The sequence below is a fragment of the Lolium rigidum genome, chromosome 2, assembly GCF_022539505.1.
Source record: "Lolium rigidum isolate FL_2022 chromosome 2, APGP_CSIRO_Lrig_0.1, whole genome shotgun sequence".
NCBI lineage: Eukaryota > Viridiplantae > Streptophyta > Magnoliopsida > Poales > Poaceae > Lolium > Lolium rigidum.
This window is the reverse complement of record NC_061509.1, coordinates 112,453,763-112,472,423: the sequence shown is the minus strand read 5'-3', so window position 1 is coordinate 112,472,423 and position 18,661 is coordinate 112,453,763. Positions and strand designations below refer to the sequence as shown.

At 45.4% G+C, this 18,661-nt stretch overlaps 1 protein-coding gene across 1 annotated transcript; it reads left to right on the top strand.

The window, feature by feature from the left end:
* Window positions 1-17,346: 17,346 nt before the first annotated feature.
* Window positions 17,347-18,442, top strand: LOC124690035 (peroxidase 57-like). Its single transcript, XM_047223478.1, has 2 exons — window positions 17,347-17,574; window positions 17,681-18,442. Exons 1-2 carry the CDS (start codon window positions 17,347-17,349, stop codon window positions 18,440-18,442), a joined length of 990 nt encoding a protein of 329 aa, XP_047079434.1.
* The last annotated feature ends 219 nt before the right edge of the window (window positions 18,443-18,661 follow it).

Sequence of the window (18,661 nt, the reverse complement as noted above, 5' to 3'; positions counted from 1 at the left end):
CTTCCATGATCAAGTGTTGTCTTGATCAACTAGGGTATAATATCTCTCTTATAGTCTCTTGGGTGGACATGGCTATAGTTGTCTCTATAAATTATATCCCAGGAGAATGCCTGAGATATTCTGTTAGTGTTCTACTTAATCATTGATGATATAATCATCTGGTACTTGGTTATCTCACCACTTCAAGATGAAATGGTTGTTTCTAATACTTTAGTTTAAAGGTTTTCTCTGATTCTTAAATAGGTAAAGCTAGAATTAGTATGATTGGTCTCTCTCATTTGGGAAGGACTTGAATAATATCTTAGGGCTTCTCTTAAAGATTATTAATTGAATACATGGATACATATCCAAGGTTTAACTCAAAGTTTGTTATTGCTTCTTTAATAATTATTATAGAACTCTCACCTCTCTAGGTTTGATGTATAACTATTTGAAATAGAGAAGAATTATATTTCTTGAGTGGATCTCCTTGTTATTATTCCAATGTTGAAATGGAATGGATACCATGAGGCTCATGGTAGGATCAAGGATTAGTTTTAAATCATGGAGAAGATAAGTCAAGAATGGTTTCTCCATTTTATTGTTACTTGATTTGCAATTGAATTGGTGTTCATATGTTATGACAAGGATTATCATGTTGTGATCCTTAACAAGATCAAGTAATTAATCATTGATTAAAGTGTTGTTGTGTTAGATTTGATTCCATTTGATCTAACCCCTTAGATCAAATCATCCCTACCCAAACCAAGGTTTTATCAAATGTCACATTGAGTTTCATAGCACTTGACTTGATGAGCTACTTCAATTCCACCAAGGTCAAGTGAAACTTCAGTTACTGTGACTGTTTTACTTTAAAGCGCGAAAATTTCCCAGATTTTCTATGCATGAATGCAATGCACACATCTGATTCCTCTATTTTTGTAACCCCATTACCTTGGATATTACAGGTTTTGGTAAGGATGGGATAGATTCCGGATAGATCTCCTAAGAACTTGGCCTTGGCCAGAGGTAGAAGAAGAAGAACACAAGAGCTATTTTCCCCTTCAGATTTCTCTACTCATTGATCATAAGAGGTTACAGGTTTCTGGATACAACATAGCACGTACCCGCATATGGGTGTACCCCCTCTCCTTATATAGGGGAGAGGGTGGCTTACAGGGGAAGAAACCCTAAGAAACCCTATGGCATCTTTGACTAGACAAACTACTTTACAAAGCTTCTTTAGCTACCGGCATCACCGGTATCTCTTTAATCAGGGAGGCTGACGTCCTCCGGTACCTTTTACGTCATCATCTGCTTTATCTTCAGAGCTTCGATTAAAGCTGAAGTGTTTCGCTCATCCTTGTCCTCTAGCTCTTGAGAGAGTCTTTGACCAGTCTTGCCGACGTGCTACAGTGTAGCAGGTACCGGTAATCCGGTACCTTCTTAGCTGATTCCGGTATGCCCCCTCCTGGGATACCGGTATAGATTTACTTAGCCCAAAGCTTAGTTTCTCCTTCCGGCACAACCTTTAAACCGGTATCTTGATGGCTCAAACCATCCGGTTTGGCATGCCTTTGGCATACCGGGGGTCATCCCCTCAACAAGATGAGGGATGAGTTCAGGGAACTCAAACAAGGCAGGATGTCCGTGGTGGAATACCGCGACAGATTCCTCACTCTGTCAAGGTACGCCCCGGATGAAACCGACACTAACGAGAAGAAGAAGGAGAGATTCCTAAACGGACTGCACGATGAGATGCAGACTTTGCTTGTGAACATTCCGTTCGCCGACTTGGAAGCCCTTGTGGACTCTGCCAGCCAGATGGAAGGGAAACTACATCAAGCCAATTAGAACCGCAAGCGCCGAATGATGAACTAGAGTGGGCCCAACAATACCCCAAGGTATCGCCCCAGCTCAAGTGGAGGATTTTCCCCAAGAAACAAAAAACCCCATGTGCCGCTGTCACGTCCGAGTTTCCCCAATCGGAGTGGAGGACACCCAAGGCCAGGAGGCCACAACAACAAAAACCACCACAACAACAATCACTTCAACCGTGCCCCAATCAGAGCCCCCGGCAACCACAATAACACCAACACTGCTCCAAGGACTGGGAGCAACGATGTCCCCGTCACCCCTAAGGACAAGTCAACTGTGACTTGTTATGAATGTGGAATAGTGGGTCACTACTCCAATGAGTGCCGCAAGAAGCTTCCCAAGACCACCCCCAATACCGCTGCACCTGCTCAGCAGCAATGCCGTGTCTCAGCCGGAAGGAAGTTTACCCCAGGCAATCCGAACAACCGCAGCGGCCGCCTCTTCCACATGAATGCTGAAGAAGCCCAGGAAGCACTAGATGTCGTGCTGAGTATGTTTTATGTTAACTCAGTACCTGCAATAGTTTTGTTTGATTCTGGAGCATCGCACTCGTTTGTTACTGAAGATTTTGCATGCACTAGTAAGATTCAACCAATCAGTTTGAAACATGTTATGATAGTTCAAATACCTGGTTCAACCACAAAAGCTAGAAAAATTTGCAAAGATGTGCCTATCAGAATACATGAAATAGATTTTTATGCAAATTTGATTGTTCTGGGAACAAAAGGTTTGGAAGTAGTACTGGGTATGGATTGGATGTTGAAACATCATGGATTGATTGACTGTGCCAAGAAGGCCATCACCATGACTAGTAGCACCAGAGTGTTAGTAGAACACGTGTCTGAAAGGCTGGCTAGAAAGTTCACCTGCAACCAGACTTTAGCCAAGCCAACCTTGGATCAGATCAGGGTAGTCTGTAGATACCCCTATGTGTTTCCTGATGATCTACCCGGTATGCCCCCAGATCGGGATATCGAGTTTATCATTGAGTTAATACCTGGAACAGGACCCATAGCTCAGAGACCCTATAGTATGAACCCAGCAGAGTTAGTGGAACTGAACAAGCAACTGGATGACCTGATGTACAAAGGTTTGATTCGACCAAGTGTGTCGATTTGGAGATCACCAGTTTTGTTTGTGGATAAGACGGACGGTGCCACTCGTTTATGTACGGATTACCGTAAGTTGAACGATGTCACCATCAAGAACAAATACCCCCTGCCAAAGATAGAAGACCTGTTTGACCAGCTGACCGGTGCCAGAGTATTCTCTAAGATTGATCTTAGGACTGGTTACCATCAGCTGAAGATTCGTGCAACGGGTATCCCCAAGACTGCCTTCACCACCAGATATGGATTGTATGAGTACAATGTCATGTCATTTGGATTGACCAATGCCCCCGCTTATTTCATGAATCTCGTGAATAAGATCTTTATGAACTTTTTGGATAAGTTTGTCGTTGTCTTCATCGACGACATCCTAATCTACTCCAAATCAGAAGAAGAACATGAGCAACATTTGGAAGTTATCATGGATACCCTTAGGAAGCATCAGTTGTATGCCAAGTTCAGCAAATGTGAGTTTTGGTTAAAGGAAGTAGGATTCCTGGGACACATCTTGTCTGCAGGAGGAATTGCCGTAGACCCCGCGAAGATCAAGACCGTTGAGGAATGGAAAGCCCCAACCACTCAGACTGAAGTCCGTGCATTTCTTGGATTAGCAGGATATTACCGCAGGTTTGTTGAAGGATTTTCAAGCATAGCAAGACCAATGACTCAACTGTTGAAGAAGGACAAGAAGTTTGAATGGACTGATAAATATGAAGAGAGTTTCCAGAAACTCAAGAGCAGATTAACCACAGCCCCAATATTGATCATGCCCGATATCACCAAGCCATTTGACGTATATTGTGACGCCTCCAAGATTGGTCTTGGATGTGTGTTGATGCAAGAAGGCAAAGTGATATCATATATGTCTAGGCAACTGAAGCAACATGAGCAGAACTATCCAACCCATGACTTAGAGTTAGCAGCAGTAGTCTTAGCCTTGAAAGTATGGCGTCATTACCTCATGGGTAATCGATGCGAGATCTATTCGGATCACAAGAGCTTGAAGTATATTTTCACCCAGAAGGAGCTGAATATGAGGCAGAGAAGTTGATCAAGGATTATGACATGGAAATTCACTATCACCCCGGAAAGGCCAATGTGGTAGCGGATGCCCTGAGTAGACAGCCGAGTCAGTTGAACTCCATGATCGCAGAAGAACAGCCAAGTTTGTATCAAGAATTTGAGCAGTTTAGACTAGAGCTAGTTAGCGAAGGATTCCTAGCGAGCATTGAGCTCCCGCCTACCTTGATTAGTCAGATAAAGGAAGCACAGAAAGTAAATGCTAGCATTGATGGAATGAAGAGCCAAATAGCTGCAGGAAAGGCACCTGGATTTACCGAAGATGAAGAAGGAGTTCTTTGGTACAATGGACGCTTATTTGTGCCAGCAGATTCAGAGTTGAAACAAGTCATTTTGAAGGAAGCTCATGATACCCTGTATTCCAGTCACCCCGGAGGAACCAAGATGTACCAAGATTTGAAGGAACAATTTTGGTGGCATGGAATGAAGAGAGAAATTGGAAGTTACATAGCCAAGTGTGATATCTGTCAACGAGTCAAAGCAGAACATCAGCGACCCGCAGGATTACTGCAGCCATTACAGATCCCTGAATGGAAATGGGATTCTGTAGGAATGGACTTCATCACTGGATTGCCCAAGTCAAGTAGAGGAAATGATTCTATTTGGGTAGTGGTCGATAGATTGACCAAGGTAGCCCATTTCATACCAGTCAAGACCACATACCAAGGCCCTAAGCTAGCAGAGTTATACATCTCCAGAATAGTGAGCCTGCATGGAACACCCAAGTCAATTGTATCCGATAGAGGATCCCAATTCACTTCAAGATTCTGGCAGAAGGTACACGAAGGACTCGGAACCCGTCTGAATTTCAGTACAGCTTATCACCCGCAGACTGATGGACAGACCGAAAGAGTCAACCAGATACTTGAAGATATGTTGAGAGCATGTGTGCTAGAATATGGATCTAAGTGGGAAGACTGCCTGCCTTATGCAGAATTCTCATACAACAACAGTTATCAAGCCAGTTTACAAATGGCCCCCTTTGAAGCACTATACGGAAGGAAATGTCGTACCCCTCTGAACTAGTCAGAAGTCGGAGATAGTCAAATCTTTGGACCAGATATTCTCCGAGAAGCTGAAGAGAAGGTTCACAAGATCCGTGAATACCTCAAGACTTCCCAATCGAGATAGAAGAGTTATGCCGACAAGAGACGCCGAGAAATGACTTTCAATATCGGAGACTTTGTGTATCTCAAAGTATCACCCCTCAAAGGAATGCAGAGATTCCAACTCAGAGGAAAGCTTGCACCTAGATATGTCGGACCCTTCAAAGTTCTGAGTCGCCGAGGAGAAGTATCATATCAGCTTGAACTGCCAGAGGAAATGTCAGTTGTGCATAATGTGTTTCACATATCATTACTTCGGAAGTGTTTGGAAGTTCCCGAGAAGACGGAGGTGTTCAAAAACATCGATCACAAATCGGTGGATATCAACAAGGACTTGACCTATCGTGAAGTACCCACTCGTATCTTGGAGGAGGCATTCCGAACCACCCGCACCAGAAGTATCAAGTTCCTGAAGATTCAGTGGAGCAATCATACTGAAGAAGAAGCCACTTGGGAGCAAGAAGAGGATATGAAGACTGAATTCCCAGATCTCTTTAGTTCCTAGTTTTCTTTAAGATCTCGGGACGAGATCTTTTGTAAGGGGGGAGGGTTTGTAACATCCCAAATATTTCAAATCAATAAAGAGACAATTCCCTTGTTCAAATTTTGGAACTAACAAAAACTTAAATTGAATTGCATGTGTTGCATACTAGTAATGCATGTTTGTGTGACTTTTCCATGCTAAGTGTTTGAAGTGCTTGACTTTATCTCTAAACCCTAACCATGATCTTTGGGATCAAATGGAAGCAAAGAAAAAGAAAAGAAAAATAAAACAACACCACATATGGGCCTATGGCTATTTTTGCAAATCCTTAACCTAGGCCATTTTAACTTGTGCCAATGGTTGAGAAACATAACTAAACTCAAAAGAATACCTTTTGAATCAAAGAAACCCAAATCAAATCAAAGGAAAATTCAAAACCTTGCAACATGTGATAATGGTCAAATCTGACTTTGAGAGTAGATTTGGTGACCGGGTGTATACGTGAGCACGCCCTAGCTGCCGTTGGATCAACCTTGAGATTCATTTTTTGCTAACGGCAACCATACGACGTTAATCCTTTCTCTCCCAGGCTCCCTTCCCTTCGTACCCGATGCACCTTATCCCCTCGTTCTTTCTCTGAACCACACTTTTCTCTCGCCCCCTCTCCAGAGCACCACAAAAATGCCGCCAGCCACGCATGGTGGGCAGAACCAGCATGGTGGGCAGCACTCCGTCGTCCCTCCCAATCGTCGGCGCGACGGCCGCCTAGGAGACCTCTTCGGCGGGGAACCGGTGTCGCGGGCGAGGCCCTTGGAGGCGCGCGGGAGGCGGAGGCCAGCTCAGACCGGAGCTCGTCGCGCGGCAGCACCTCGACCGGCCCTTGGAGGTTTCGCCTAGCCGCCGCCATCCATCCATCCATTAACCGCACAAGCTAGGTTTGGTCCGATTCCCTCTTGTATACCATTGCTTCGTGTCCGTTCGGCGACATTGCTCGGTTTGATTGATTGATTTTGATTCGCTTTATTTGGAGGAGGAGGAGCGCCATGGGAGGACAACAATGACCTGGTTCAGCGCCACGGCCGGCACCGCCGCTACCAGATCCGCCAGGTTCCACACTCCCGCGCTGCGCTCATGCCATGGCATCGGGATGGGGGGAGGTGGCCCGTCCCTCGCTTCACCTGGGAGCGCGTTGTCGCCCGCGCTCGATGCAGGCTTGGTGCAGCCGACTCCCGGTGGATTAGTGCATCGAGTAAAATAGCTCTAACGCTTGGCTGTGTGTTCGTTTTTAGGCTGGTAAATTTCTTCCCGATTAATCTCCGGTTGTTCAGTTGAGGTGTAAACAGAGAGATCGTTTTTTTAATTCACTTTGCCCTTTCTTGTTTTTTCCGATCTGGAAGACTGAAGCTCGAGGAAGAAAAATTCACTGCTTCACGTATTTCCAAGTATCCTGGAATTGTTGATCGTCATCATCTAAATCTAATCTAAATCTAAATCTATCTAAATCTAAATCTAAACTACTTATAAAAGCAAGAACTTGGCAGGAACAATGAATCTTAGCCTTCCGTTCTTGACGATTAACGACTCACGTCCCTCCAATGACGTTGCACATCAAAGGCCACCACTGAAACTCCCACAATCCCACGTTCGCTGCCTCGCTGCATTACCGGTTCCCCTCACGCAAATCACGGACACAAACCGTCCTTTGTGCCTTAATTTGATTGTGCCTCCGCTCCGCTCCTCTCGGACACTGCGACGGGATCCCGGCGAGAACTTGCAATGGCGCCTCCTGCCGTCGCGTGAACCTATCGACCAAATCCGGATGCAGCAGATTCGACTAGCCGTCGCCGCCTCGCGCAGACCAGGCCGCCGAATCAGGACCCGGCGCCTGCACCGACATGCAGTAGTATCCGTCAACAAGCCGTGCTGGATCACCCATGCATCCCAGGTCCCTTTGCCGCTGAACCAGGTGATTACGTCCCGATTTCTTGTGCCGCCGTCTGTCATTTGGACATTTGGTACCGCAGCACAATTTCTATGTATTTGCTGTTCGAGACATAGGAAACGTGATCCACTGCTCCTGGTCTAGAGTCCATAATATTGATGAAATTGTTTGTTTCTCGCCATGGAAAGAGCTGTGGCCTATTGGCGTGCTGCGTGGGCCGTGTTTGTAGAAATGCCTACGCGGTAGCACCCAAATGTCTGACTCTTAACTAACCTGAAGAAATTTTGTTCTACAATTTATCTTTCAGTCCCTGCATTAAGCAACGATAGAGTTAGAATGAAGACTGCAGGGCTAGCAGGTTGATTTCATGTATGCATTCGTTTAGTTTATGTAAGTGGATAATGATGGAGAGTTCGCAAGAATTAGGTGATTTGTAAGGAGGCCATAATTTAGTGGCGTGGATACTTGCCATGTGCAATGGAGTCCTAGCCATGGTTACAACATCAAGTGGGAGAACAAGCACGATGTCAAGAAGCTGAAGCTCACGCGACGGTATGCACATCATTTTTCTTTGTTTTTGGGTCCGGACTGTTGAACTGAGTTTGGTCATGCAATGGGAAGGAGAAGAAGGAAAAGACTGACCACGAATAAGAGCACAATTTATCGAGAATGTCTTCTGGTTAGATAAATATACTTATAATGTAGGTAAAATTCCATTAAAAATATGTATTGCTTACAAAATCATGTGTCTTTAAGACCCGGCTATATGTTTATGTCGTGTTGTCATTCAGTATATGTATTGCTTACAAAATTCCATTAAAAATAAGTATTGCTTACATTCATTAATAAGAGACTAAGCTTGTAAATGTTAGGATAATTCTTTTTTTAAGTGTATATTTGGTCAAAACGTGCGTTGCACGTACATGATTACTAGTGACCCAAAGGACCGCAAGAGCATTTTGCCCGTGAGTGCAGATGATGCTTGTCTCCATATTCAGAACATGCTGATACAACTATTTTTTGATGGATTATTTGATACTTGAAACAACGATGTTCACAGAGTTTCAGTTACCAATTTTGGACTTGTAATTTGTAGCTTAATCTGGTTTTGGTAAACTGACTATATGCATGATTGTATTTGTTGGCTAATTACCAGCGGGAACCAATAAAATTCAATACAGTTTCTGAATTTTGGAAACGCTCCCAGAGTTTCTCGTCCGCGGAGCGCATGATCTCAACTTTGGTTGTTCAGTCGGTAACAGTGTGTACATCAATTCGTATTAGTGTACTATTTTGTTTTTCAAGATTGTTCAGTCCGGAGCACTAGTACATACTTTCTTTCTTTATCGAAAAAAAAGTACTTACGAAGGCACGCAGAACTCGATTTATTTTCTAACTAGTTATCATCTAACGGCAAACCTAACACCGTCGGACACGTGTCAATCTCTCACCGCGTGCTCACGTATACACCCGGTCACCAGGCTTCATCCGATCTGACTTTTATCTCAGGGTACCCACTTTGAGCCCCTGTATTAAGAGATTCTTAAACCAAACTCTCCCAAATCTTTACACCTCATCCAAGACCTCATCAATTTGAACACTTTTGATGTTGACCACTTTGACTAGTTCCTTTTCTATTGCTTAATATAAGGAGGCAAAGTGACAACTTTAAAACAGAAACTAGATCACACCCAATTTGGATTTTCACAAACCTGCTTCATTTTGCACACCACCACCACCGACTTGTGCCAAATAATATTTGAATCAACTTCACCAAAAAGTTTGGCAAAATTCAAAAGTGAAGCTCTTGCGGCCATTATGTCGAACACATGGCAGACACCAATCTGCCAACTCTCTACACCCTAATACCCAGCGGTTTTCTGACCTGAATCATCAAGCTATGTCATCAACAACACCATCTTGCACCCAACAAACAAAGCCAAGCCTCAGAGACGTTGTTTGTGCACGAATTCTTCAAGGACATGACCATGCCGTGGTGGCCATGTCACTCCCGTGCCAACTCCCCTCTCCTTTCACCTCTGTCGTGCACCACCATGTCCTGGACCTCCCTCTCACTCCCCTGAACCCGTTGGACACAACCATCGACCGAGGAGACGCCAGCATCAGCCAGACCAGGACGCGCCCGTGACGTCCAGTGCGCGCCAGGACGCGACGTGTGCACGCCCGGAGCGCGCCAGAGCGTCGACTCTCCCCGTCATCCTCGTCCTCCCCTTGACCCCTCCTCTCGCACACGCACGCAACAGTGACCCAGCAACCTCCCAGACACGCTAGCCTGTGCCGGAGAGGACGGTCACCGTCGTCATCATCGGCGACTTCCGCCACGGTACTGCGAGCTCACGTCAACCTCCCGCTCACGTCAGTGCATCATTTTCTGCGCCGTCAAGCCCTCCATGCTCGCCATGATGTCGCCAACGCCCCTGCGTCATCGCCCAACTCCCTCCACCACTGTATCGCCGTCGCCATGCTCGACCTCACCCATGCGCCTCGGACTCCTCCGCTCGCTATAAAAGGAGGCCTCCCTCGCCTCAATTCTCCAAGCCACTCTCATTCTCTCATGTCAGAACCACTCCTCAAGCTCTCCCTCTTCCCAATTTGCACCGTAGCTAGCCAATTTCATCACCGGAGTCTGCGGAGCCGCCGTGGAAGAAGAAGGAGCTTGCCGCCGCCGTAGGAGCTGCCGCTTGTACCAGGAGGATCGCCGTCGTCCGCAACGTCGCTGCAGCACCTCGCCGACGATCGCCGCAGCGCCGGTGAGCAGCCCACCCCCTACCCTCGCCGCGGCCATTACCCCCTTTCGTCGGAGACGACGACGCCTGTGCATCGTCCGATCCTATTCTAATCCTGCGTCTCAGATTGATCCATACCGCTTCGGGATTTAAGTGTCACTGGCCAGTGGAGCCCACTGTCAGGTAGCCTGCTCGTGCGAGACGCGCAGTGGGCCGGCCTGTTTTCTTTTTCTCGATGGCCCGTTAGTTTTTCCCGCCCAAGCCCACCAGTTCAAACTCGAATTAAATCTTTTTAGTTGAATTCAATACTGGTGTCAAGTTCAAATTTAAAAATAGGAAGATCTGCTGAGCCAAATTTTATGAACTTAATATTGTTGGAAAGCTTATGAAAAGCTCTAACCAACTACACTGGTTTCAACCCTAGATCTGTTATAGAAATTTTGTAGTAAAAAAGAACAAGTCAGTACCTTTTTCAAATTCAAACAATTATTAAAAATCAACCATAAATGATTTTGAGTTGATTCCAACTCTCATCAATCACATTTCACATACTCTACATGAGTACGTAAAAACATAGTATAGTTGTTTACATGATCTTGGGCTGGAGCAAAATAATGGCTATGTGGCCATTTCTAGTCCATTTACTTTTATCCAAAGTTATTTGTCAAATAGTATGAGAGGTTTCCTCTCATTTAAATCATTGTCTCAAGTGATTCAATATGAGCAAATGATCTTAGCTATAGAACCTCATACTTGATTACTTAGAGATATTAAATTGTTCCAACAGTAGTATTTAAATTGCATGAGATGTAGAATATCATTTAAATCATTTTCCCAAATGATAAATGTGAAGTGTTGACCTTGGTCAACATGATCTCACACTTATTAATTGAGAAGATTAAATCTTAATAAGATTCAATGAGAGGAAATTATTCTTCTTACAAGTTTTCTTAAAAGAAAACAAAGCCAAACACCTTGTTAATGTTGTGTGAAGATAGGATAGCTTGTGTGATCCATTTGAGTGTTAAGTCTAGCCCTTAAGCATTGTGTGGTGATTGTATGCCTCGTATCCGTTTATAGACGCTAGTACCGAAGACTACCAGGAGGAGGAGGTCTTCTACCAAGAAGAAGAAGAAAGCTTTGATCACTGTACCAATCAAGGCAAGCTATACTCTTGCAAGTTACCCAAGTGCAAGCTCAACTTGAGCAAGGCAGTAATACCATATTACTTTGTGTTTACTTTCCAAGTCCCAGTTTTTATCTTACAAAGCTTTTTACTCTGTTTATCAAGGTTTACTTTTATAGTTAACTTGAGTCTAGATATGGAGTAGTACAAGAATATCAAAGTTAGCCTAAAGAGCTACAAGCTAGTTAGCACCCCTCATGATTAGTTGCTAGTGCTAAAAATAAAATTGACTACTCTAGCTGGGAACATGTGAATCTTTTGACTTTGAAAACCTTGGAATGATGAGTCATTATATTGAAAGATTTTTGAAGGTGAAGGTGACTTGAATGACATGGTGATTTTGGTAAAAACTGATGATTGGGTTCGGATGCAATACCATTCCAATTTCTGAGTACCCCCACAATACCTGATTATGGGTAAGGCTTTAGCTGGAAAATTATGTGTCTTAGTATGGGTTCCCTCTGAACAAGCGTCATAGAGGTTATGCCAAGGCTTCCTCCATTGAAAGTGAAATGGCGTGAAAAGAGTTGAATGTCCTACCCAAGCCATGTGCAGTTCCCAGGATAGCAGATTGCTATCACTGGGAGGCCAAGCTCATAGGGGAGGTGCCTATACTAGGGTATGTAAGTGAAAGGTTAATGGTTGATGATCCGTATACTGAGTTATGATTATTCAGGGCTATCCCTGACGGATGTAATCAAATGTCGTGGCACAAGTGTGCAACCTCTGCAGAGTGTAAACCTATTCGAATAGCCGTGTCCACGGTTATGGACGGTTGGATGGCCATACTGTTCCGTTGTCAGATGATTTCTAAAAATGAATGGTGAATTGAAAGGTGAATTTGACTTGATCACAATAGAGTTGTGGGAATGACACTAATGTTCCCACTTGAGTTAAGTTAGGCAAATGAAGAGTTTTTGATTAAATGCTTATGAAATAAAACTGGCTTTATGCAAATGAACCTAGAGCTTAGAACCCTCTCACTAAAACTGTTAGTACTTACACTAGTATTAGTTTGCGAGTACTTTAAAGTACTCACGGCTGTGTCCCTGGCTATTCAAATGGCCAGACTATGAAGAAGAGCAGCAGTATCAGGATGACGGACAGCAGGACGTCTATGACAACTAGGATCATCTCCTGACGTCAAGCGTTGCCTGTGGAATAGATGGACTCTACTACGTACTCTCGCTATGTGTTATGTATTTGATCCTTAGATCAATTGTTGTAATGAGACTGGATCATGTAATCCTTTTGATGTAAGACTATTATGGTGTTGTAATGAATGATGTGCTGTGATATGAACTTATTATGTCTCACAAAAACAATCTTCCTGAGATTGCAATGTATGTCATAATAGGCATCTGGACTTAAAAATCCGGGTGTTGACACCCTCCGTCGTCATTAAGGCAAAGCTGCGACGCTTCGGTCGTGTGTCACTGCGCGCGAATAACTTCTGTCACGAGGTAGGCGACGGTTAGGTCCAAACTTGAATGTGTTCCTGACGCGTCGGTCCAGCCACGCCTCGCCTCGCTTTTCGTTGTGTCCGGCGTGCCCGGAGCGTCCCTGTGGGTCGTGGACGGGCTCGGGGCGCCGGACACCATATCGGGTCGCGCCGGACAAAAAACGGCTTTAGGAGACGCGGCTGGGAACGTTTTTTTGTTCAGCGCGTCTCAAATCTCTTTGGGGGACGGGTTGGGAGACGCGACTGGTGATGCTCTAAACACTGGTAAAGTCGCTTCTTGGTCATGCATGCCCAATAACGTTTTAAATTTTCCCATTTACCTTTTTTAGAATTCTTTTTTCTGCTGTTTTGCTTTTTTGTCCATATGTTTTATTTCTTTCTCTGTATTGTGTCCCCATGTTTTATGAAAAATACTGTTCTTTTTGATTTTTCATAAAAAAAGGTGATCATATAACTAAATGGGAAAAACCTAGTAAGAAATTAAATGGAAGAGAGCATCAACTTGCCATTTTAATACAACCTCTATTTACCTCGTAAAAGATACCCACCTATGTTGGCATACCTAAAGCCGTGAAGATCAATCATGTTGGTTAGTGCAAACCCACTAATGCAGAGTCATTGTTCTTCTTCTACGACCAATGCAGAACAAATCTAGGAGTGCAATGTACGATATGGAGCCCATTTCTTCACACCTAATATACATTTCCAATATTTTCGATAAAGGGAATATATTAATATCAAAATATACCAATTACATCCAGCCTCTGCAACAACGCCCCACCCTAATGGCAGTACGGATGCACACAACCAAACAAGAGTAAAGAAAACTAAGAAATAAAAGTCCCGCTACAGCCTTCTAGACCTAGCAACAGCAATACAACCACCACCGTGACAACACCTTAAGTACAGACTCCAAAAGCGACGCCTCCAAGAAGGAAATAGTGCACCAGCGTCGTCGTCGCCCGACCAAAGGTCTTAGGATTTCACCCTGAAGATAGTCCCCACTCTCAAAACAATACCTCCAACAAGATCATTGCCAGGCACAACCAGTTAAGGCCAGACCTTGGGTTTTCACCCTGAGAGGTAAGACTCTGAACTTTCCTTGTGCTGCCACCCCCACATGCATACCACTGCTGCAAGCACGGAACGCCAAGCAGATCCCTCAGCATCACGTTGACTCGGAACTCCTTTAGCCAGTCCACCAATCCGGCCTTCATGATATTCCTTCTTCTGACTTCACCATGGACCAAAAAGTCACCTGATGTCAACACAGAATATAGCTTCGCGACGCTCCCTCCGCAACCAAACGGTCGGAATATAAACATGGGTGCGCGCGACCGAATACCACCCGATCCAGCAAACTGCAGGCAAAATATGCACTATTCCATTCGCCAGCGGAGCTTTCCGGAACTCATCTCTCCAGCCAGATCAAAGCAAACTGACATCCGGTAGATCTTCATCTTTGCTTGCGAGAAACCCGAGGACCGCCACCAAAAACAAAGTAAGACCAGCAGCCCCCACGCCGCCAGTCCCTCCTGCCGGATCACCAGGGAAGAAGACGGCGGCGTGGATCATGAGTACCACCGCTGAACCGTCACCGGGGGCGGAGGCCGCCACCGCTCCACTGAATCCTCCATGGCTACCGACGGAGAGCATCAGGCCCCGGCCAAGTAGCCATGCCGCCCGGCTTCCTCCACCGGCGCTTCATCGCCTCGCATGGAACGCCACCGTGGAAACCCTCTCCTCCCCCTCGTCGTTCGACGGAAGGGGTGCCGCCACCGCCGCCGTGGCCGAGACCGGGGCCGGGGCTGGAGCCGGGGCCAAGGCCAGGGCCGGGGCCGAGGCCGGCAGCAGCGGCGGCTGAGGAGCGGCGGTCCGGGGGAGGCTGCTCGGAGCGGGACGGGTAGATCCTCTGCCGCCGCCCGGGAGGGGGGCGGGAGAGGAGGAGGCGGCGGTCAATATAATAGAAAATTGAACCGCACCATCTATCTGCTATCTAGCATGTGGTGCGTGAGAATTGGAGAGAGAGAGAGAGAGAATGTTCCGTTTACGTATTTCTTTTCTATAGTGAACTCTGATGTGGGAACATTCCGATCAACGAGAACTAGCTTAATTATAATGAACCCTAGACAGACGCCGCGGGCATAATAATATTATGATATTTTTAATAAAAAGTATTTTAGTACTTAAATTTTTTAAGCATTACACCCAATCTCTGTATAACTAACATGAACATAGCTATTTAACATCTAGAGTGTGATACAAAAATAAAAGGCTCAATACACGAAGTCATCATGAAACTGTATCGACTCTTAAGGTGGTGGGGGTCCAATCCTTAGATTTTGCCGACACTCATGTTGGATAATAAATTCTCATTCCGTGTCCTTCAACCATGTAGAGAGTTCATGCTTATCCATACGGTGAAGAGATGACCATTAATGGAGCAAACTGGTGCACCGGTAGATAACTTGCATAAGAGAGAATTTTTTTCTCATTAAAAACCTTGTCATTTCTACATAACCAAAGCTTAGCGGCAAGCTCTCCACCCTAATAAATATTTTAAACCTATGATCCACCCTATTAAGTGAATTGCCAAAAATATTGACAACGCTACGTGGCAGGTATAAGGTAGAGCCTATTAAGATGATTGAATATATAGATCTTGCAAACTGGACGAAGAATAAGTGTTTTATTGTCTTATCGTGGTGCCAAAAGACACAATGTTTACTTCCATGCTAGTTCCATTTTGCAAGGTTATCCATAGAGAGAGTAACCCCTCGACGAAGATACCGCGTGAAAACCTTGGTCTTAAGCGGTATGTTCATCTACCAAATCTTCTTATTGTTAACTATCGGTTCAATAGGCTGGATCAACGCTCTACACATGAAATCCACAAAGAATTTATCATTCTCATTTAGGTTCAAACAAAACTCGTCCGCCCCTCGCGATAAATGGAGGAAAGCCTGGCCCTATAGCAATGCATTCCAAGATGCAAGCTGGGGCCCGACAAGGTCTCTTCTAAACATCACACTCGGTGGGAAGGATTCCATCACCTTAGCTAAGGTATCACCTTTGTGACACACAGTATTGTACAAAGCTGGATATTATTCTCAGACCGTTGTATTTTTCTAACCACTTATCATCCTAGAACCTTATCTCAGGTTCATCCTTAATAGAGGAGGAACCATATGGAAAGAAATTCTTCTTCGTTGATATAAGGTCAGTCCAGAAGTGTGAATCCCCAAGTTTTCAATAAATCTCACATGCGAGCCAACATATTTTCTTCTCAGAATGGTTTGCCAAACACCATCTTCAGTGAGTAGCTTGGTGAGGCATTTACCCTGCAGAGCCCTGTTGTTAAACTCAAGGTCATGACACCAAGCCCTCTTTGATATTTTGGGCGGCAAACAACACTCCATTTAGTAAGCCGATATTTCTATTTCTCACTACCTCCTTGCCAAAAGAATGTTGATCGAAAGTAATCCAATCGATGTAAGATTTCTTTGGATAACGGGAAGAAATATATCATATACATTACCATGTTTGTTAGTACTAAATTAATAAGAACCAATCTTCCACCAAAAGATAGTAGAACAAAAGTTATCGAAGACTAAGCCAAGGATACATACACAAAGTAATCTGACAACAGGCAATAGACAAGCCGATCCCACCCTTGTCCTTCCACCCGCACAACGGCCACCTCCATAGCTGCATAAAAAATTAGTAACTTTGAAGAAGCCATCGGATAACTGACAACTGAAACTCTCTCCTCAAATTAAAGCTTTGTTCCTGACAATTTTGTCACTTTCTTGGTGTCTTGCTTGGTACCTAACGCGGTCTTAAAAACAGGTGCTCTCCTTCTTGCCGTTTGTGGTTCGACGCTGGGCAAAGCGGTCGTTTATCAATAGGTTTTTGTTGGTGTGTTGTTTGCCCCTTGGCATTTTATCATGTTGGGTGTGTGGAGTTTTAGTCTACTTGGCGTTGTATCGGTCGTCATGACTTTTCTTCGTCCTTTCTTCTATATAATTAGTATGCTTCTAGGCTGTATTCTAAAAAATGTTTGTCAACTTTGACATGTTGTTGGTTTAGGGAAGACCTTGACTTCTTGCCATGGATGGAAAACTAGAAAAACACCGATGAATGCTCATACTATTTCAGTCACAGCTACATAACAAATAAAACGATCCAGGCCAAGTGTCTACGTGCTCTCCATGACCAAACAAAATTCTACAAGCTAGCTAGCGTGAGTGCGTGACCATGCCATCTCCTCATTAGGCAACTACATTTCTATAAGTAAGCTAGGCCTAGGTAATTAGCTTCTCACAGCCCCCCATCGAGCCAAGAAACAATTCCAAGAGAAGCTAGGCAACGAAATGGCTCTAGCAGCACAGACGAGCACGATGTTGCTAGTGGTGGTGCTCTCTGTGCTGGGGTTGGCCACGGGCGGCCTCGCGCAGCTGAAGAGCGGGTTCTACACGGGCAAGTGTGGCGCCAATGACGTGGAGACAATCGTGCAGGGTCTCGTCAAGACCCGCGTCGCCCGTGACGCCGCAATCGTTGCCCAGCTCCTGCGCTTGCAGTTCCACGAATGCGCCATCAATGTACGTGATACTGTTCTAGTGCTTGCAATTGCGTATGCACGTCGCCATTGATCTTCTGCTCAATGCATAGGTCGGCGAACATAAATTACCTATATGTATGATGTAGGGCTGCGACGGCGGGCTTTTGATCGACGGTCCGGGGTCCGAAAAGACGGCAACGCCGAACCTGAGCGTGAAGGGTTACGACCTAATCGCGACTATCAAGACAGAGCTCGAGAAGCGGTGTCCTGGCGTCGTGTCTTGCTCCGACATCGAGATCCTCGCCACAAGGGACGCAGCCGCTCTGGCTGGTGTGCAGAGGTACGCTGTGCGCACCGGGCGGAGGGACAGGCGGCGGTCCAGTGCCGCCGACGTGAAGCTTCCCAGTGAAGAGGATACGGCCGCGCAGGCAACCTCTTACTTCGCCGGTCTCGGCCTCACCCAGTTGGACATGGTGGTTCTGCTAGGCGCGCACACGGTGGGCGTGACGCACTGCAGCAAGATCAAGAAGACACGTCTTTACAGCTACGGTGGCAAGACCGGCGCGACGGACCCGAGCTTGCACTCGGACGACGTCGCCGTGTACAAGAAGTATGTGTGCCCCAACACAGCCTCGTCGGACAACAACATCCTGTACCTGGACACCCAATCCAGCGTCTCCAGGATTGACAACAGCTACTACAAGAGACTGCAGGGACGTCATGGCGTGCTCTCCGTCGACCAGAACCTCTACGCCAATGGCTCCTCCACTAAGTGGCATGTCGACAGGCTCGCCAACACAGACCACTTCTCCTGGCTCTTCCCACAGGCGCTCATCAAGCTCAGCGAGATCAACGTGCTCACCGGCACGCAGGGAGAGGTTCGCAAGGTCTGCAGCAGGTTCAACTGATCGATCATCACAATTTCCAAACATGTGTGTGACAACTAACGACTAAGGCAGGGGTCACCACTTTATTTCCTTTCTTTTCCTTATTTTCTGGATACTGTTTTTGGTCAAATTGAAGTACTACTTAAGTACAATCCCATGTTTTTTTCTTGGAGGAAGTTTAATCCCATGTTCAATTTATTTGTTTTGTGTTTGACATAACGGCGTCGTGTAATGACGTGT

Excerpts from the sequence above, each read along its gene's own strand:
- LOC124690035 (XM_047223478.1), top strand. The coding sequence starts at position 17,347 with ATGGCTCTAGCAGCACAGACGAGCACGATGTTGCTAGTGGTGGTGCTC. Across the intron at positions 17,575-17,680 it reads TCCACGAATGCGCCATCAAT|GGCTGCGACGGCGGGCTTTT; the intron begins GTACGTGATACT and ends TGTATGATGTAG.